The 23,042-nt window shown below is 33.9% G+C and overlaps 1 protein-coding gene across 4 annotated transcripts in view; it reads right to left on the reverse strand.

The window, feature by feature from the left end:
- LOC145254851 (G-protein-signaling modulator 2-like) overlaps positions 1-23,042 on the reverse strand; it is a 635,388-nt gene that overhangs the window by 94,551 nt on the left and 517,795 nt on the right. For all 4 annotated transcript variants that reach the window (XM_080113701.1, XM_080113700.1, XM_080113702.1 and 1 more), the window contains one exon: positions 17,514-17,637. In XM_080113701.1, coding sequence (XP_079969827.1) covers positions 17,514-17,637 — 124 coding nt within the window. The remainder of the gene's footprint in view (positions 1-17,513; positions 17,638-23,042) is intronic.

The following is a 23,042-nucleotide window of genomic DNA, read 5'->3' on the forward strand; positions in this document are numbered from 1 at the left end:
GGGCAGGTAAAGAGCGAGAGAGAGAGAGAGAAAGAGGGGCAGGTAGAGAGCGAGAGAGAGAGAAAAAGAGGGGCAGGTAGAGAGCGAAAGAGAGAGAGAGAAAGAGGGGCAGGTAGAGAGCGAGAGAGAGAGAAAAAGAGGGGCAGGTAAAGAGCGAGAGAGATAGAGAAAGAGGGGCAGGTAAAGAGCGAGAGAGATAGAGAAAGAGGGGCAGGTAAAGAGAGAGAGAGAAAGAGGGGCAGGTAAAGAGCGAGAGAGAGAGAGAGAGAGAGAAAGAGGGGCAGGTAGAAGCGAGAGAGAGAGAAAGAGGGGCAGGTAGAGAGCGAGAGAGAGAGAGAAAGCGGGACAGGTAGAGAGCGAGAGTGAGAGAGAAAGCGGGACAGGTAGAGAGCGAGAGAAAGAGCGACAGGTAGAGAGCGAGAGAGAGAGAGATAGAGAAAGAGGGGCAGGTAGAGAGCGAGAGTGAGAGAGAAAGCGGGACAGGTAGAGAGCGAGAGTGAGAGAGAAAGAGGGGCAGGTAAAGAGAGAGAGAGAGAGAAAGAGGGACAGGTAGAGAGCGAGAGAGAGAAAGAGGGGCAGGTAGAGAGCGAGAGAGAGAAAGAGGGGCAGGTAGAGAGCGAGAGAGAGAAAGAGGGGCAGGTAGAGAGCGAGAGAGAGAAAGAGGGGCAGGTAGAGAGCGAGAGTGAGAGAGAAAGCGGGACAGGTAGAGAGCGAGAGTGAGAGAGAAAGAGGGGCAGGTAAAGAGAGAGAGAGAGAGAGAGAGAAAGAGGGACAGGTAGAGAGCGAGAGAGAGAAAGAGGGGCAGGTAGAGAGCGAGAGAGAGAAAGAGGGGCAGGTAGAGAGCGAGAGAGAGAAAGAGGGGCAGGTAGAGAGCGAGAGAGAGAGAGAGAGAAAGAAGGGCAGGTAGAGAGCGAGAGAGAGAAAGAGGGGGAGGTAGAGAGCGAGAGAGAGAGAAAGAGGGGCAGGTAGAGAGTGAGAGAGAGAGAAAGAGGGGCAGGTAGAGAGCGAGAGAGAGAGAGGAAGAGGGGCAGGTAGAGAGCGAGAGAGAGAGAGGAAGAGGGGCAGGTAGAGAGCGAGAGTGAGAGAGAAAGCGGGACAGGTAGAGAGCGAGAGAAAGAGGGACAGGTAGAGAGCGAGAGAGAGAGAAAGAGGGGCAGGTAGAGAGCGAGAGTGAGAGAGAAAGCGGGACAGGTAGAGAGCGAGAGTGAGAGAGAAAGCGGGACAGGTAGAGAGCGAGAGAAAGAGGGACAGGTAGAGAGCGAGAGAGAGGGACAGGTAGAGAGCGAGAGAGAGGGACAGGTAGAGAGCGAGAGAGAGGGACAGGTAGAGAGCGAGAGAGAGGGACAGGTAGAGAGCGAGAGAGAGGGACAGGTAGAGAGCGAGAGAGAGGGACAGGTAGAAAGCGAGAGAGAGGGACAGGTAGAAAGCGAGAGAGAGGGACAGGTAGAAAGCGAGAGAGAGAGAGAAAGAGGGGCAGGTAGAGAGCGAGTGAGAGAAAGAGGGGCAGGTATAGAGAGAGAGAGAGAAAAAGGGGCAGGTATAGAGAGAGAGAGAGTGAGAGAAAAAGGGGCAGGTATATAGAGAGAGAGAGTGAGAGAAAAAGGGGCAGGTATAGAGAGAGAGAGAGGCGAGAAAAAGGGGCCTGTAAGAAAGAGAAAAAGTGTCCGGTAAGGAGAACGAGGGAGAAAGAGGGGCAGATGGGGAGGAGAAAGAAGGGGAAAAAATCGTTGATTTTATCAGAGTTATGTTAAACTGATCCCGATTCATATATCTAAAATGTTTTCTTTTTTTAATTTTCTTCTTATACCAATTTTTATATGTAACCTAAAAAAGGCAAACCCTCTATTGCGTCTTGGTTGGGTTAACATAGGCTGCAGGGCACAAAAATTTTTAATAAATTTATATTTTTGTTTAATATCATTTTGCATAAACACTCTCCCAACCGAACCAGTATATTCTTGGGCTCTACTTCAAAAGTTGAATAATAAAAATGCTATATGTTATGGGCAGAGAGAAAAAGGTCAAACTTTCTCATCCGATCCTTGGTAAGAGTGGGTTTCTGCTTATATATATATATATTGAGAGAGAGAAAGTTAATGTGAACAAAAAATATTTTTTTCAGAGAAAAAAACCAACCTGTCTTGATAGATGAAGCTCTACCCAATTAAGTAGAGCAATTTATGTTTATAAAATCGGTGTTATCTTTTTTTTGGTTTATACTCTTGTATAATGCTGTTTTTTTTTCCTCCTCTTCTGATGAGAAGCATTCAGTTTTGAAATGCCATGGCCTAAAGATATCCTCCACCCACATTTCTCTTTCACTTATTGTAATCATCCTCAACCTTACTGACATGATAAAGTAACAAAGTTCTAATCTAACTTTCATCTTTGTCTCTCTAGCTTTTCTTTAATATAAATATATATATATATATATATATATATATATATATATATATATATATATATATATATATATGTCATTCACAGACAGACTTTCGTTGTATCCCAACTCTTCTATGTAGTTAGACAAACAAGTGTCTCAAGCCAGGATACAAACTCTAGTCAGCATTACTAACCCCTGTGCTCTTGTCCGGTACCTGTTGAAAATATGCAAAATCTCAATGTAAACATTAATTGCTGGAGAGCTCAGATTGTTTTTAACCAATGATTTTAGCTAGTGGCAGTTGGCCATTTCCTTAAGAGAGCTCTATCCAAGACCAAGATGAGCAATATAGTCATCTATGGACAGACTGTTTCACTGTATCACAGCGCTTCAGTGTGGTGAAATAGGTTGGTGCTTCAAGCCAAGATTGAAACATGACCATTGAGCTGACAGTCGGCATTTCTAACTATGCTATTGTCTGGCACCCGTTGAATGTAAGCAAAATCTCAATGTAAACATTGTCAATTGCTAGAGAGCTCAATTTGTTTTATGTAATAAGCAATATATATATATGTGTGTGTGCGTGTTGGATACCTAGACACTTTTTGGTGCATTGCCGATGAAGGTGTTTCTTAAAATAGTCGTAGATTCTAATGGTAGCTAAACAAACACAGATTTCTTGCCAATAACTGATCTTCAATACAAAAACATCAGATTTTAGATTTTCGCCCCTCTCAAACTAACGGTCACTCAAACTACGTTTGTCATCAATATTTGAAAAAAGAAAATGGAATCTTATTGAAACATTTGCACTGATTCTCAAAAGAGTCAAAATTTTCATCTTAAATCGCAACCAAAAAAGACTACCAAATGAACAGACAAAATGCTTTTTAACTAGGAACAAAGTGTAATATCTGTTCTGATAATAATCATCTTTTCTGTCTTCGGTCAATGTTAGAGAAATCTTTTTAGACTAAGACGAGTTTAATTTTTGTCCCAGTGCAGAGAACCTTTTTAGGGAACTGGATTTTCTTTGCATTAAAAATAGACATTTGTGTTCAACTGTTCTCATGGGGAGGCAGATAAATTTTTTTTTAAATGCTATTTTCAACCTGTGCGTCATACTGGTCAAAAAAAAAAAAAAAGCAATTTCACCAGTGTGACACACTGGTCAAATTTACCATTTCCGGCAGTGTGACATATTGGTTGAAAATAGCATTTCTGGCAGTATGGCACACTGGTTGAAAATAGCATTTCTGGCAGTATGGCACACTGGTTGAAAATAACATTTCTGGCAGTATGGCACACTGGTTGAAAATAGCATTTCTGGCAGTATGGCACACTGGTTGAAAATAGCATTTCTGGCAGTATGGCACACTGGTTGAAAATAGCAGTTTCACCAGTGTGCAGCACAAGTCAAAAATAGCATTTCCAGCGAGTTGGAAATTTTTGTTGGGCTGTCATGCTTAAGTTTTAAATCACATGTCTCATCACAACATGTGCAAAATGAATGGATGCATCTTGAGAACGGATTTCTTTGGGAAGGTGGAGGGTGAGGGGGGATTAACGCTCTTTGACACCTGAAATGAAGTTATTTCTTAAAATCGTTTCCGGTGGGAGAGAAACAGAACTGCCGGATGTTGACACGACAAATCAAATATTCCTCGCACTGGCACCAAAGGACATTTACCGTAATTGTGATTGGGTCGGCTTGACCCATAGTTAACAAAAAGCTCAGCAAAGGAAAATGTTTCCAAAATTAAGTTATGATGGATCACAGATTAGCTCCGGTAGAAACGCATCCATTATGAGGATGGACATCTAATTCTGCGCTCACCTCAACTCATGAAACTAACATGGGAGAACATTTGCTTAAAAGTATCATGTTGAAATGAACAAACGTTTACTTATTCTCTATTCTACAATAAAAAGCAATGTGCATTTTTTGTGTGCATAATAATAATTATATACTAGCGTTACCTGTGGAATTCTATAGGGGACTCATTCATCTATAAATATAAAAGCAAAAATGTATGTATGTATGTTTACTTTTTGTGTATGTCTGTAAAAGGCTTTTTTTTTAGAAAGGGTGTCAGTCGCTGGATTGAACTTATTTCCCCCCTATTATTTGCATATATTTATGTAGTGAAAATTGTTTGAATAAAATTAATTCATTAGTTAGTTAGTTAGTAGATGGAATTAATAATTTTATAATTTACATAAAAATTAATAATTTTATTATATCATAATTAGGATCATTTAATTCTTTCTAACTCAACAATAAACAACAACATATGCAAATAATAAATAAAATATTTATCAATATTCAAATTTTATTTTTAGCTGCAATATTTTAAGTCTAAAAAATTCTTATTTTTTACTTTACTAGAATATCTTGTTCTTTACTTTTCCAGGTTGAATTTCTTGTCCTTTACTTCTCCAGGTTTAATAAAATCTTAAGAATATTACTTTTCATGCGTGCATTTTTCCATATAATCCATGATTTTTCCAGGCATTGCTATTGTATTAATATATAAATTTATAATATTTATTAATGATTGTCAAAAAAAAATTAGCTCTCAAACACACATTTATGCAATATTTATCATTCAATCACAGTAGTTCCGAGCCAGGGTCTCTACCGAGACTGCGGTTCATGAATTCGTGATCTGTATAGAGCATAAACTAACAAAAAAGATGGCACTCGGTGTCTTTTTAGATATCGTTCGAGCTTTTGACAACATACCCTTTAGTAGTATGTTCAAGTCGCTACGAGAACTCAATGTGCCACCAGTACTCATCCGATGGATTGAGTATATGGTGAGGCACAGAACAGTTCAAGTAGAACTACTGAGGGCAACTGTTAAAAGGGAAGTAGTTAAATGAAACCCCCAAAGTGGGATTTTATCACCTTTACTATGGAACTGTATGCTGAATCCTCTTTTAAAGGAGTTTAAAAATAGGAATATTTATGCCCAGGCTGCTGCTGATGACATCGCAGTGCTGGTCGCGGGTTCAAAACCATCATTGGTCAGACACATTGCCAAAATTGGACTACATTTTTCATCAAATGTGATAACGAAAAATTTGAGTTCATTCAAAGAATATGTATATCATAGAATTCACTAATATTTTTAATCGATAAATTCACCATTTTTTGCTATAAAATCATAAGGAGAGTTAAAAAAAAATTAGTTATTAAAAAAAAAGTTCGGTTTTTTAATTATAAAAAAAACGATACACGGGATTGAACCTAGAATCTTTCCACCAACCCCCGGTACTCTAACCGTTACGCTAACATGTCATATTGGCAAAATCGCAGTAAAAAATATTTATATACAAAAAGAGTTATGCAAAATAAAAAAAAAGCGTTAGTCACTTATGTGCTTACTCTCCTGTTTGTGAACCCACATATTTTGTTGTAACTTTTTTTCTACTGAACCAATTTTCGAAATTCTTTTTTCAAAATGTAGCTAATGAGGTGTTCTATCCAACTATATAAGCTGTTTGAAATTTGGTTGCGAACGGAATTAGTGGTGGGGGTTTGAATGTGTCTCGATTCATTCAATTTCGGACTTAAGCATATATTCAACCACTACCGTGGTTGAATGATATATATAACTTGAGTGCATCAGCTTGAATCGAAACTGAAACTTATGAATATATATATATATATATATATATATATATATATATAAAAACTAGCAGGCTGCCTGGCATTGACCAGTCGTAAAATACGCATAAATATTATATTTTAATTCATACAGAAACTGAGACGTTTACATGCGAGTACGTTTTTTTTCTAGACAGTTCACGTTTTGTAGGTAAAAAAAAAAAATATTCCAGCTGAAGCCAAACCCTAAAGACAGTAAGTCAAGTATGATAACTATTAAGCCAGTCTGACATGATCTTTAAAAAGCGTTTTCAACCCTACTTATTCTTAACATAAGGAATCTATCATGTGAACCATTCATACATGCGCATTCATGAAACAACCGACAGACAAAAATGCAATGACCCTCACTACCAATTTTTCAATTTTGACCCCTTATCAGCACTTTTTTTCTGGATGAAAACCAATTAAAAACTTTTCCATATGTCTGATTACTATATATACCAAATTTCAAGTCTTATTAAAAATTCGTCAAGTATAAAGGTTGAGAATTATCAAACACACGCACACATATTCTCACTTTTATAGATACATAGATTAAATGAATAATGAGGAATAAAAGTTATAACTTTATTATACAAGAACAATAAGACAAATTAAAAGGGAAGAATAAAAAAAAGAAACCTCTTTAGGCCATGGCATTTCGAAACTAAATGCTGCTCATCAGAAGAGAAGGGTCAGAATTATACAAAATGCAAATATGACCTAGAGTTTTCTTTTTTCTTAATTTTCATCTACTTTTCCTTATTATTCTGATATAATAAAGTCATATATAACTTGTATTCCTCATCTTTTATTTAATCTATTTGTATGCTCGTTTTAATAGCATTGAGCTTTTCTTATCTTAAGTTTTGCTTTGTTAAAAATATATTCTTTGATAACATAATCGCGTGTGTGTATATATGTATCATAATGTGCAGCAACGCCATGCAGACAGCAGTAGTTGCAGTGAAATAGAGAGAGGAGCAGTAGGAGGAAGCAAGACTGGTGACGTCACACAGAGATAGCAGCGGCAATAAGACAGAGAAAGTGGAGTGGGAAAGACGTGATGACATGAACAGCAGGAGCAGAGAGCAGACGACAGAAAATTTTCCGCTAGCCGGTGACAGCTCTGTGAAAATTTGTTATGTAAAATAAAAATTCCGGACATGAAATAAGTCTTAAAAAAAAAAAAAAAAAAAAAAGTGAGTTCAAAGTATTTCTTTTATTTGTTTGGCACTCCGATGGGGTCGACAGATTATAGGGAAAAAGAAATGATAACACCTTCTATAACAGTACATATATAAATCGATACATAGTAAGTTATGAAAATAACTACAGCAGTTAAGCTATGCAGATTCTTCCAGGTTTCATCCTAATAGGGAATTATTAGATTTTCATAATTTACTATCTAGACCTACTTATGTATTGAGCACTATTGAAGTAAATACTGAAAATTAAGACGTAAAATATATTTCCTTATAAAATATTATACGAATGCATGAAATAATATATACATTAGTAGATTACAAAATTTATAACATAAATAATATTTTAAACATTATAATTATGCTCCAATCATTAACACTTAACATTCATCCACATGTATATGTGTTTCAAAATAACATTTTATGACCACTATTATACCAGAAGGAAAAGATAAATTGATTTTTCATGGAAGTATAACAAGTTCCAATCAAGTAAATATATTCAAAAGATTGTTTTTCATGTTTATAATTGCATTCTTTAACGTAGGAGTGTTGTGAAAAAAAATTGCTATGATTTATTAAAATAACTAAAGCACCCATTCCATGAATGCGGAAAACTATACAAAGGTGAGACCAGTCACCTCTTATAGGTAAGGCTGGAAGAATACCATAAGGTTGTAACACGGTGGGGAGGGGGGGGGTCGAAGTCGGGACTAGTTGATCACGTATGGAAAAAAAAAAAAAAAAAAAAAAAAACGAAACACACTTCTCTTTGTGGAACGAAGTCAAAATAACTGACAGGGATGCAAGATGGAGAATGAAAAGTCAAGCGACTCAAAGAAGCAGCACATATGCTATAAAAAAAAAAAAAAAATTTACTAAGAAGACCAAGCTGAGAAATTAATAGCATTTGGGAGCCCCTGATTGTAGGAAAAATAAAAATTGTAGATGCTCAAAATTTTGGCGATGGAAGGGAGATAATCCCATATTTATCTTTATTAGAGTTGCCTCCCCTTTATCAACCCATTTTTTCCACATATCTGAAACCGCAGCTATAAAACAGAGACTAACTCCAAGAATACGAAAATATCTAAGGAGCCAGTAACTTTTCTCCTTTCTTTTCCAAGACAACAATCCACATACCTGAAGATGGTTGAAACGTTGTGCAAATAAAACTCAAGATGAGAACAATAGTCTGATCAAAACAAGAAATATAAAATTTATCTTTAAAACAATAAACTAATTACATTAAACTTATAAAAATTACCTTCAACAAAATGATCGTTCATATCTACTTTACACCAAGCGACCAGAAAGTTCTTAATTTGTATAAACTTAAAGTCAGCTACGCCTGATGTTATACACTGAATTACCTCCCCTAGTCTTACACATTAAAGATATTTGTTCCTTATGTTCTATGTATGTTTTCATTAGCCTCAGGTTTCTATGTGTGCTTCGCCTTATTACAACAGTCAACTGAAGGGAGCACAGCATCAATTAAAAAAAGAAAATTTAAACACACGTGTTACTAACAGAATAAAGAAATAAAATAATAAAACAAGGAATTGCATACCCTTTCCAAAAAGCTTCACTATATGATTAAGAACAGATAGCTACCGAGGTCGCACTTGCACTATTGTATCAATAGATGTATGGATTAGTAGGTTATACTTAAACACTTTCTGAAAACATCATGAAAGATTTTTTTTAATTTTTTTTTATGGAGGTTTCACCGTCCTCCCACATATAGCACCTAATATTCCCAAATGGTCACCCATCTGGTACTGGCAAGGCTAATGTTGCTTATCTTTGGTGATCTAATAAGAACCAGATGTGTCAACATGATTATGCTTTATGGTGTGTACTATTATAGATGATTGGTTCTGACAAACAAACTCAAATAATATTTTCTTTGATAACAAGCAAATTTTCCCTGCAGGGAATTTGCTCAATCACCCGAATTCCTTTTATGTGCCCAAGGCAAGATACAATCACACACACACATGATACTTTCGTAAATATTTATGTGCGTGTTACAGAAAATCAGAACATGGTATCGTCGGTTTCAAACACAAAAAAAGGAGATCTATAATTGGTTACCTTTGTTAGATCCTGTTCAGCCTCTGTCAATATCTGGAAATTGGTGTCTCATGTGATGTGTGACTTTTTATATTTGAATCTCCAATCTTATTTTCATTTTTGTCATTTTTTTTTATTTTTATTAAAAAGTCACACAGCGCACAATATTACTCTAACCTTCTGTAATACATATAAATATTGTGCTCTTGTTTTTTAATTTTTCTTAAGCACCTTGTTGGGGTTCTCTAACCTTACCTTACATTATGTATAAAGTCAATGATTTTGCATTCGAAATCAATATGTAACGAAACATTCAAATCAGTTTCAGTAAAAGTTCAGTTTTCATGGAACCTATAAGCAACCGTTGAAACTTTACTCAGATTTCAGGTTCATAAGGAGCGATTATCAGTTAGGTCCATAAAATAATTAAAATATATTAGAACGTAAAAGAAACGAAATTCATTTTTTTTTTTTTTAAATACATTTTCATATTTCATAAAACAAAAATTCAGTTAAAAATATCTCAGTGAAAAATGTACTTAAAGACGCTTAAGCATTTAAATTATTTTTGAAAAAAATTAAATTTTGTTTCAATTCATTAAAGCCATTTGCTTTTTTTACAGTTGTCCAAGAAATGCAGTGTCAACAAATGTTTTTGTTTTGAAAAGAAAACACCGTGTTAATAGTTTTTTTTTATTACTTTGTCTCATAGTGCAGATGTTATTTTTACCTTTTTTTTCAAGGCAAAAATTTTTAATTAGTTTGGATCAGCACTATATGTTTACATGATCAACGCCAACAGAATACTGCTATCATATATATATATATATATATATATATATATATATATATATATATATATATGATAAGAATAATGGAAATAGTATTCTTACAAGATAGAGAGATAAAAATGGAACAAACCAAGTTATGTGTTCAACGTTTTATCTTTGAGAGACTTCCTCTGGATGAATGAAATTAAGATAACAAAACACCAGTACAAATATTTGAAAATATATTTTTGATGCAATGAAATGTATGACTTTATTCTATTTCAGAAACGAAAACGGTCGTTGGAAATTTACTCAACAAGTTTAAAATAACATTAATATACATAAACAAAACCATACACAACTTAACTATAACATCATTATAAACTAATGTCTCCATTAAAATGTTTAAATTTACTCCATATACACCTAGAAAAAAAAAAAAGCAACATTAACTTACCGTTTCCTCCAGACACTTTTATAAAAAAATTATTAGACTTATAACCGACAACATGACTTATTTTCAATTCAATGACAATTTCTACAAGCAAAATTTCGGTCTTTCTATGGGCAACCCTTTTTGTGGAATACTAGCCTGCCTTTTCTTAGAATTCTTAGAATCTGGTCCTTTCAAATTTGGATTACCTCCAAACACAATATTTTAGATACATTGATGACTCAGACATACTTATTATAAAATCCAATAATAAACTATCCTTCAAAGTTCACTGCAAAACTACACACAAAAATGATTACTACATATCTACTCACATCATAATAACAAAATAAAAGCAGGTAGAATAATTGGTTTCTTCCTACATGTATTCAGAAGTTTCAGTCCAATATATCTGGACAAAGAATTTGAACACCTCACACAAATACTTTGAAAACCTTGCAATATCCCACATACTTTATATTAAACACAAAGAAAAAGCCACTCAAATATTTTCCAGGATATATAAACAAAAATCATATGCACCAGACAACATCTATTAAAAGAACACAATGTAATTTTAGACACAGATTAACTCTCACACCATAGTAAACACCACCTATAATAATCTATATATCTATAAAAGTGAAAGTGTCTGTGTGTCTGTCTGTGTACATTTCCCTACACAATATCTCTGTCAATTTTCAGTCTACAGACTCGAAATTTGATATACAGCGTACTGAGATTTGGGAAAATCTTTGTAATCGGTTTTTGGCCAGAAATTTGGCTGGTAAGGGGTGAAAGTTCAACGATTTTACCTTTGAGAACTCTACCAAACACCTCTGCCAATTTTGGGTCTAAACACTTGAACTTTTACATATAGGTTCCTTGGACATGGATCTAACTTAATAACTTGATTTGAGCCCAAAACAATAAATGTTAAAGGGTCATAATAGGGGTCAAAGTTAAAAAAAAAAAAATTAACCGCTTTTTTATTTTATTTTTGGCTCAACATACACCTCCAAACACCCGGGCAACGCCGGGCTGAAATACTAGTTAATACATATAATCAGCCAATAAATTGACTAACAAAAATACACTCATTTCATTTCAATTACACATCCATATTTGAATTATAACGAACATATTTGTTCCAAAAAGAATATGAATTGCATCATATCTTTTTAAATATATTAATGGTTATATGACGTTATATAAAAAAAAATCTGACTCTTTTTCACAACGCTCAGCCCCGCCCTTTTCTTTTTTTTTTTAAATTTCCAACGACTTCTTCCATTCTGAAATTAAACAGGGTCATACATTTCATTACATCAAAAATATATTTTCAAATATTTGTACTGGTGTTTTGTTTTATTAATTTCATTCATCAAGAGGAAATCTCACAATAAAGACAAAATGTTGGTTTGTTCCTGTTTTTATTTCTTTTTCTCTCTCTCATATATATATATATATATATATATATATATATATATATATACATACACACACACACACACACAGAGGGTGCGCGTAAAGTTTGAACACATAGGTTAAGTAAATACCAAGTGATTTCTTGTGCTGAATCTTTGTGTTTAGCCACTTCAACAAGGCTGAAAGGTGAGCAAAATCAGCCCCTCCCCTAGAGAACACTATTTTTATAACCGATCAGAGAATTATACTGTTGCAATCCAATAATACTGTGTCCAGACTTTGTGAATACACTGTATGTATGTGTATATATTAGTGTTGGGACGATTCATTGGAAACCGGAAAAATCAGGACTTTTGGAAGTATCAGAAACAGAAAAAACTGTGCCTATTTTCCAATGCTAAAAACGATTCCTTTAATTATCTTTTATTTGATTTTGTTTAAAACAAAATCTTCTACTTGTAGTAATGATGAATAAATATTTACTGATTTTATACTACTAGTAAGACTAAAATCTATACCACCCCTCCTCCCTGCCCATAAGTGTGTTTTACGTTGGAAAAAATACATGCACATTAAACATGTTTTAACGGTAATCAGAAGAAAATAACTCTAAAGTTAAATATTTAAAGATTTATAAAGAATCGGTAAACCTTCAACTCATCCCCTCTCTCTCTCTCTCTATATATATATATATATATATATATATATATATATATATATATATATATATATAATGAAATAAGAATTACAGTTAAGTTTACCAAAATAATCCAAGATGGCAAAACTAATGTATATTATAAATATTGAAGAATTAATATTTATAAAGTAATCTCAACCAGATGTAAAAGCTCGATAAAACCAAATAGGAAATAGAGCTTATAATAACAAGTAGTTAATAAAACATGTTAAAAAACACTTTGAAAAAGAGTTAAAAACATTTAATTTTAAAAAGGAAGCACAAAATAAGTGGATAGTCCTTAATCCGCGGAGTTTCGAAGAGGATCGGATTTTGCTCGCAAAAGTATTTGATTAAACTACAAGTAAGTCATAGATCTTACTTGGTAACAAATAGTGAAGCAGAGGGAATGTGGTGAAGAAAAAGGTGATTTCACGTGAATGGATAGTCTGGTGAAGGGTAAAATATCCAATAACGGTAAAATCCAAAAAAGTTATTTTTTGGATTTTGGTTTTAAGAATTTTTTTAAAAAATTCAATTTAACATTAAATAATTCTTAATGCTGTAATATTTTAAGTTATAAATTTATTACATTTTTTACTAGAATATCTTGTCCTTTTTTTTTTTCAAATTTTAATAACTAGTATTTAACTTTTCCATATTTAAATCTTAACCCTATTACTTTTCGTGCTTGTATTTTTCTATTATAAATGTCTAAGGAATTTTTAATATTTTATAAAACTAGCAAGCATAGTTCTGTGTTGTTTAATTTCCATATATATTTTCATAATTTACTACCTAGCTCTACCTATGTATTATATATATATATATATATATATATATATATATATATATACAGGGTGTCCACAAAGTTTGGCTACATTATGTAGCCAGACTTTGTGGGCACCCTGTATGTATATATATATATATGTGAGGTCCAAATAAAATATCATGCATTTATTTTTGTAATCCATCAATTCATGCTTCCATTTTGCAAGTTATCCGGTTTTACTATTTATTAACGACAAATGTACAATTGCTCCTGATTCTCTATTTGTGTGATATTTAGGCACAATAAATTATTTCTACTGTTTTTTTTTCTTTCCTGATAAAAAGAACAAGAAAAAAAGAAAAAAAACGAGTATTGGGAGAGGGGGGAGACTTTGGAGAAATAGTTTAAAAAAATATGAGTCCAACATAAGAAAATGTTCCCTCAACGCAAAAGGGGTGAAAAATTCTTTTTTTGTTTACTTTTTAAAATCATAAATGTTTTTGTTTTTTAATGTTTAATTTTAATGTTAAATCTTTACTATATAAAAAAATTACAATAAAAAGTAAATATATCAACCAATTATTTAATTCTCCCAAATCTAGACCCATCAGTCTGCAAAATTTTTTTTTTTTATAAAGATTTATAATGTAAGAAAAAAAAATAAACAGCATGACAGACCATCTAAATTAAAATCGGTTGCTCCCTGTTGTTCTTGACATAAGAATTCTAAGTTGCTCAAATGACGTCTCCCAAGATCACATGAATAGACAATCAGTTGTTATGTTTTGTCATGCCTTAATTTACCATACATAATTAGTAAAATCTGCAACTTATCTATTTCACACACACACACACACACACACACACACACACACACACACACACAGAGTAAGTTATGAAAATTAACCTGCAGAGACTTCAGCATTTAATCCCTATCAAGAATCGTCTGACTAAAATGTATAGAATTTGTTTTACCAAGTGTTTTATATAAATGTTGGAGAGAAGTCCTGCCATTGGTTAATGAAAACATTAACATGTGAGAGGAAATAAAGAATTTAGTTGGTTAGCTAGTTAGCTAAACCAAACACCATATGTGTGTGTGTGTGGGTGTGCGTATATATATATATATATATATATATATATATATATATATATATATATATATATATATATATAGAAAACACCTGGTAACACAAATTCCATGCATTTTAGCTTAATGATTCCCTACAAAGATGAAATGTGGACGACTGTGCAGGTTAATTGCCATAAAAATGTTTTCATAACTTATTACCTAGCTCTACTAATGCATTGAGCACTGTTGAAGTAAATATTGAAAATCGATACATAAAATATATTAACTATTTTCTGTGGATACAGGATATATATATATATATATATATATATATATATATGAGAGAGAGAGATAGTTATGAAAATATATGACAATTAAGTTAGGCAAAATCTTCTGTGTATCAGCCACGAGAAATTGTCAAGCTCTACTCGCACATCGAGCACTGTAAATACTGAAAATCGATACATAAACTATATATCCTCATAACATTATATATGGACAAATGGAATATTTTATATATATATATATATATATATATATATATATATATATATATATATCATTCAAACAAGTTAGTGTTTGAATATATGGTTAAGTGTCAGTTTTAGTCATTTAGAACTGCTTTACAGCTTCACCGCTCACTCATTTTTCAACCAAATTTCAAACAATTATTAGTCTTTAGATCACCTTCTCAGCTACATTGCGAAAAATCTTTTTTCAATTTTCGTTCAGTAAATAAAATTATGATGAATTTAGTGGTGTTCAAAATCGTAAAAATTTGTAAGGAAGTGAGCGACATTTTTTATGACTGGTTTCCATAGCAGCCACATCACTTCAGCGACTAGTGTTGCTACTAATTCACTGTTGTCACAAAAAGAAAAGTAACAAGTGAAACAGAGAGAATGAAAGCAGGTGAATGCCGTACATTGTTATTACATATGTGTATGTTATGTTGATGGGGGCAAAAAAATAAGACTGAATTTAAACAAACAACAAGTGAATTTACTGGAAGCCTGCAAAAATCATGGATTACAATAGAAAAATGTGAGCATGAAAAGTAATATGGCTAAGATTTAAACATGGAAAAATAAACTAATTGTTAAAACTGGAAAAGAAAAGGGACAAGATATTCTAATAAAAAATAGAATTTATAACTTAAAATATAGCAGCATTAAAAAAATTTTTTTTTAAATTCAATTTAACATTATATAATCAATTCTTAATGCTGCAATATTCCAAGTTATACATTTATTATATTTTTTACTAGAATATCTTGTCCTTTTCTTTTCAAGTTTTAATAACTAGTATTTAACCTTTTCATATTTACATCTTAACCATATTACTTTTCATGCTTGCATTTTTCTATTATAAATGTCAAAGGAAATTTTAATATTTTATAAAAGTGTATAATAAAATGAATACAGTTTAAATTCTTAGGAATACTAACTAAATTCAACATATCGCAGACTTTGTACTTGTATCAGCTAGTTTACTCTTAGAAAATTCACAATTACAAAACGGATTCAAACTATATAACAGTGGAAGGAACTTTATAAAACAAGAAACATCAGGTGTTTACCATGGTGCTGTTTTGGAGATTTGAAAAAAAGACAGCTGTTAAACTCCTGGTTCTCCAGTGAAAAACACCAATTCCATAATAAGAAAATGTAGACAGAATTCAGTTACTATTTTACTATTATATAAATTTTTTCAAATAATATATTACGTATAACTAAATAAATAAGTATAACAATATTATTAAAATCTTACTTTTAAGAACTATTGTGTGATATGTTAATTAGCATATAAAATTATATAGAAATAAAAATGCAAAAAAAAAACTTGAGTAACTTTGGTACCAGAGAAAAGCAAATAGATCAAAGGAAGGAAACCTAGCCATACAAATCTAAAAATCAAAACATAATCTAAAAGAAAAAGTTTTAAATATTTAATAAAAGAAATAAAATGAAATAAAAGCTGTTTAAATTCCTAGGGATACTAAGTTCTACATATCACATACATAGTACTTGTTTAAGCCAACTTACTGCTTACTTGAGATTATATATATATATATATATATATATAAAAAGTCTGCCTGTCTCCATATTTTCAAACCATATTTTCCAAAGCAAAGGTTGTCGAGCGACGCTAGGGGCCCCAAATGATTGGATTTTTTACAGGCCGTTCTTTTATGAGTCTTTAGCCAGTTAAAATAGTTTTAAGGGATCCAAAAGGGTTAAAATTGAAAACATTGTTATACATTTTGAACATTCATCTTAGTGTATTTTTAATCAGTTCATATGCGTGTCACGTTGGTACAGTGGTAACGTCACCAGCTTTGCTTTCGATTTCGAGTCTAGCTGATGGCACCCAGATACGTTTTTTTTTTACTTTTGTAATTACGACTATAATAATATATATGAAATTGGGACAAATTAAAATATCATATTTAAACGTATCTTACGACTGGACAAAGCCGCCCCCACCCCACCCCGCTAGTATATATATATATATATAAAATCAAGAAGTAAAAATTAATTTTGCAAGTCAAAAACTTTAAGCGAATAAAAATATTAATATAGTAATACCCCCCCCCCCCCATACAACCAAAATAGGAAATAGAGCTTGTCATAGAATATATTTTAAGACTGGAAAATATACTTAACATGCAATTTATTGTTTGACAAGATACTCAAATAAGAAATTAAAATTTCCTAATTTTAATATTTCTCATTTGAGTATCCTGTCGAACAATAAACTGCATGTTAAGTATATTTTACAGTCTTAAAATGTGTTCATTATATATATATATATATTACTGTTTGACACAATTTTCTTGCTTTTTCAGTACTTCAAGAACTTCTAACTTTCTTGTAAGTACATACATTCAATATTTATATAGTGTATTCACCAATGTCATGACGTGGTGAATATACAAATTTAAGTCTATGTAAGTGGACCACATTTGCATAAACATGACAATCTTGGCACAGGCACAACTGGGTGAACTGTACTAATAAATAAAATATGTCAGACTTACCTTTTCATGGTAACTGATAGCCTTTTGAAAATCCCCTAGCAGGTAGTAGGTGTTTCCTAGGTTACCACAGGCTCGTCCCACCGATGCCACATCCCCCAATTCCTGTACGATCTCAAGATTCAGTCTGAATAAAGAAAACAAAATCCAACATAAAGAAAACAAGCAAAAGAGAAGGACACTAGAATACCTACCAAATAAACTTGACAAAAAACATGGTGAAGTACTCCAGGGTGTAGCTATCCAAAAGCAAAACAAAAAATAATCTCGCAAGAATAGGGTACGTCTAAAACGTACAGTTTTCACAGAAAGGAGCTTAGGTGCTGGCGAAACGACACTCCAATGTGTTTTTATGGCAAGAATGACGAATGCATAACAATGATATGGGAGTAAACAATGATTCAGGAGAGGAAATGCTGTGTGAACGGGTGGGTGGGGGAAATCACGGACGTTAAGGAGTGGGGAGGGGGGATAGGACAAGAAGGATGTCTACCAAGTGGTTTAGAATGTGACCAGTAGTTGACTTTATCAAAATGTCATCTGTTGTCATTGTGACTGGCCAATTGCTTAGTTTTTCACAATTGACACATATATATACATACATTATATATATATATATATATATATATATATATATATATATATATATATATATATATATATATATATATAACTTTGTTATATATGTGTAAATGTTTATACGTCTCTATGTCTAGGATCCACACTTGAACTAATTACAGATCGTCATAAAAACAATTAATAGGCACAAGAGTGTAATGTTGAGTGTAATTAGTCTTAGTTTCATGGTTTGGACGGTTGATTCTTCCTTCAAGTATCTATTTGAATGAATTGAATTGATGATGATCGCAAAGACAGAAGATGCCGATTGACCTTAGTCTTAAAAAGACCTAGGTTATAGGTAAAAAGAAAAACGGTCATCAGGAAGAGAGTTCCACAAGCTTGCAGTTCTTGGAAAGAAGCTACTGGAATTGGAAGCTGTATTACAATGATGTATCAAAACAACAAACTGATGAAGATCACAAGGCAAACATTCACAGGCAACATGAATTAGAACAAATATATTGAAGACATTGACAAGGTTGCTGTAAAGAAAGTGAGATCCCTTCTATACAGATTGAAAATTCCTCACACCTAAGAGTATCCGAGAAAGCCACAATTCATCCATGAGTATTATTGCCACATCTGGGCTGGTGCATTTACTTCTGGTCACTCACTCTAAAACAGAGTCCAAGAACGAGTCTCAAATCTGACAGGTTCTGTACTACTATGTCCGATCACCACAATGTTGCATTCTTGTGCATGTTTTACATGTATTTTAATGGAATATGCTTTAATAAACTTGTATCCCCTCGATGTGTATACTCTTGATAAACCCGACAAGCAACAAAATCCCATCTTTTCAGTGTAGAGGTGCCTAGGAACCCTTCTACTCTAATAGCTTGTTCCTTCTATCTGCTAGAATTCCAATCCTGCTTCCTTGACTATACTAACATGCAGGAACTTGAATGTAATAATGAACAGACATTTCACTGCTCAACTCCCTACATAGTGTCCCTATAGAAATGATTAAAAATAGGAGCCCCTTACACCTTGTTTGCAGTGAATACGAGTTAAAAACAAAACACACAAAAAAAAAAAAACATGTCAGTAAGAGAGATGTTGCAGAAGAGTTGAGCCAATCAAATTACAGATACGTTTCTGCAATTTATCAAAAATCCTTAAATGGGACAAATTCACCAGTCTAAATATGACAACAGTACTTCGTAGATGATAGATTTTTAGAGATAGAGAATAGCTTCAGGTGTGAGAAAGTGTTGAAAGCGATAGAGAGAACTAACTTTATAAGTAAAAAAAAAAAAAAAAGAAAGAAAACAAGGATCTAATATATGAACTCGAAGAAGATTTGATGAAGTTGAAAGTTTCCGTGTTGAGGTCTTCTCAAAAGCAGAACCAACCATGAGAATCTCAGAAAGAAAAGGGGCACGCCTACAATTGAAAGATATGACTTGTATTCATCATCATTAAACTGTCACTACTCATCTTATTAATCCTTATCCTCTAGTGATTTTCAGACTTGATAAGTAATGAATAACTGATAAAAATTAAATAAAAATTACAGTTGTGGAACAATCTATTCGCATGATTTATACGAGATGAACATCAAATGAACGAAAAGACAAAATTTACAATGTTATTTTTATTTTTTTTAATTTTTGGAATCCATTGATTAGTGGGGATACGTTACAAGACACAGCACTCCTATCCCGTCGTGGTTAATCACCTGAAGAAGGCCAGAGAATGAGTTGGCCGAAACATGGTGAAACAACAACAAGTATGAAGATGAGGATAACAGTCCGCAAAAAGAATGAATGCACAAATCTGCAATGGTTTCAAATTTGATTGTTTGCATGGTTTTTGTCAACAAATAAAGATGAGGTATAGCTTGACAGTGGACACATTCTTACACAAATCTATTTAGCCATCCACATCTATTACTAAAGGAGATTTGGTATCTATCTTAAACTATGCTACTATGAAACATACATTGAGGACATTGCCAAGGCTGCTGCAAAGGCTATGGACTTCCTCTACCATGCTGGAAAATTACTCACATCAAAGAGTATCCTATACATATGCAAAGCCACAATTCACCATGCATGGAGTATTGTTGCCATACCTGGATTGGTGCATCTACCATTAGTCTCCTTAGACAAGGTAAAAAAAAAAAAAGAGAGTCGGAAATCTAATAGGTGCTGCACTATTAGCCATGCTCCAACCTCTGTCCAATTGCTGCAATGTTGCATCCCTGTCTGATGACCACATAGCACAAGTGCCCCCTCAATCTACATACTCCCGACTACCAACAAAATCCCACCCTTTTCACTGTTGAGGTTCCTAGACACCAGAAAACCTACTCTAATAATTTCTTCCCTGGGTCTGCTAGACTTTGGAATTCCCTTTCTGTTTCCCTGACAGTACCATCCTGCAGAAATTTAAATATGTGAAATATCCTACAACTCCCCACAGTCTCCCATTAGAGATGATCCCAAATAATAGCTCCCGTATATCCAAGTAGCAATATGCCGTGTTTGGGGTGAAAAACCCCCCTACTCTTTCAATACTCAATTCAGGGAATGGAGGAGTATATTAGTGTCTATTTTGTTGTCATATGGCCATTTTCTCAAACATTAAAACTCTTTCTTTGGGGGAGAGAGTAGCAGAGTATATGTTTGTTCATTACAATGCCATCCTAACAAGCACTAACTTCCTCCTTTTTCTTTGAGAAGCAGTGGGGAGAGGGGCTAGTGTAGTAGGTAGAACCTATTATGACATGGTCATAATACCATCATCCAAGAGATTATCTTCTATCTTCTTTTTTAGGGGGGGGGGAGCATACAATGTAGTATGTTATGAGATCATAATTCTAGGCTTTACCTCCTCCTTTGAGTGGATAGTGTAGTATATGTCCGTTTGTCATATACACATGCAAATATATGTGACCAGTGTGTACATATTTTTGCTAGTTCTAGTAATGTACACCATTGATATAAATGTTATCTATTTAATAACAATAACGCCTTGGAAAATCTTAATTGGCTATTGTATCATCTCTGCCTTGACAGTGTTCAAAAACGGCTTCAAAACCTAGTAGGCGATGCTCTTTTCTCCTCCCTGCAACCGCTTTCCTACAAAAGAGATGTTGCGAGTCCATCTCTGCTTTATCATTATTTTCATGAAAAGTGCTCGTCTGAGCTTCAATCTATAGCCCGCTCCCCCTGCAAAGCACTTTCTAGCTAAAACTACTATCAACAGTTCCTCCCAACTTTGTCTAAATCTAGGTGCAAATTCCTTTAACAAAGTTTCTTTCCTAGAACTGTCCGCCTGTGGAAATCCATTCTGCTGGCTTGCTTTCTGGCTAGCTACATGGTCATCTTCAAGTCCAATCTAAACAAGTTCTTGTCGATTTGCCCTCTTAAATAATCAAATTCTACCCAAAGCACACCACTAATGATCACTATGCTGTTGTCTCACTGACCGCCTTACACTCACTAACCCTTATCCTCAAGTGTTCTTTGGGCCTTGATAAGTGGTGACTCCCTTGTATAAAAAAAATAAAAATGTATAATTGCTTTTGAATTAATACTACACCTACTCGTGACCCGTTGAGTCACAAACACTATCATCATTTATTCTACTTTGTTGATTTCATTTGAAAATTCATAGATTGTGTTACCTTTTAAGACTCTTCATATATAAGTAAAAAAATAAACTAGCATGGATATCCGGCGTTGCTCAGGTGGAGAAAGGTGGTATACTAAAGACACTGAGAACCCCCCCCCCTAAAAAAAAAAAATGAATCAAAACAACTTTTGTTTCAATCAAAATAGCAGCAAGTACCCGTCGAGTGCCAAAAAAGCCGCAGTAGGCAGGCTCGAACCTGTAATGCAAAAAAAGAAAAGGAGGTGAACAAAGCTAGCGCACTAGCTGTCACGGCCATGGCGACTTATGACGTCATGATGGAAATAACGTTTTTTAAAAGTACATTCAGATTGCTAGGCGTATGACTTGCAAAAATGTTGACGCAAAAAGTGACTCCTACTTGCAAGAAATGGCCCAGCTGACCAGCACAGAATTAATCTTTTTGGCCAATTTTTACATATTTTTCATTCAAGAGATTGGTCTTTCTAACGATACCAATTTTGTCATTGGTTGATGCGTCTGCCAAAAGTTTTTGGCAGACATACAAACTCACACACATTTTCCCTTTTATATAATAGACTAGCGGGGGTACCCGGCGTTGCCCGGGTGTTTGTAGGTGTGTGTGGTGTTAAATAAAAAAGAACTCATGGGGAATCGAACCCGAGGCCCTGAGGCGAAGTTTGAAAATAAAATCTCACACCACGATTCGAACCCAAAACATTTAGATATTGAACCAAGGCCTTAAACAACTGAGCTAACGCGACTTACATGACATTTGTTCTGTTTTTCAACTATTTAAAGTAAATCAGATCACAACGTAATCTGACGCATGTGTAGAATCGGTCATTGTCACGAAAGGACCGTTTTTGTTGACCCCCTCCCCCGTCGAAAATTGTCGATTTCGAGGTGAAAAAGTTAACGTTTTTGGCCAATTTTTCGATATTTTTCGAGCAAAGGATGGAGCTTCGATGTGATACCGAGTTTGTGAATTTTCGTTGCATCTGTCAAAAGTTTTTTAGCAGACATCCAAACATACACAAACATACATACATTTTCGCTTTTATATATATAGACTAGCGGGAGATACCCGGCATTGCCCAGGTATTTGTAGGTGTGTATGTTTGGTGGGGGTGGGGAGGGTAAATCAGACCAAAAAGGAAACTTAACGATAGCGACTTAAAAAAGAAAAAAAAAATGGGGGAGTGGTGGCATGTGGGCTCGAACCCGGAGCCTTGAGGCCTATAGACTGAGCCTGAACACCTGCGCTACGGCGACAATGTAATGTAAGAGCGATTAAAGTGAGTCAAGTCA

Source organism: Euprymna scolopes, chromosome 30 (assembly GCF_053919585.1).
Source record: "Euprymna scolopes isolate OS-2025 chromosome 30, ASM5391958v1, whole genome shotgun sequence".
NCBI lineage: Eukaryota > Metazoa > Mollusca > Cephalopoda > Sepiida > Sepiolidae > Euprymna > Euprymna scolopes.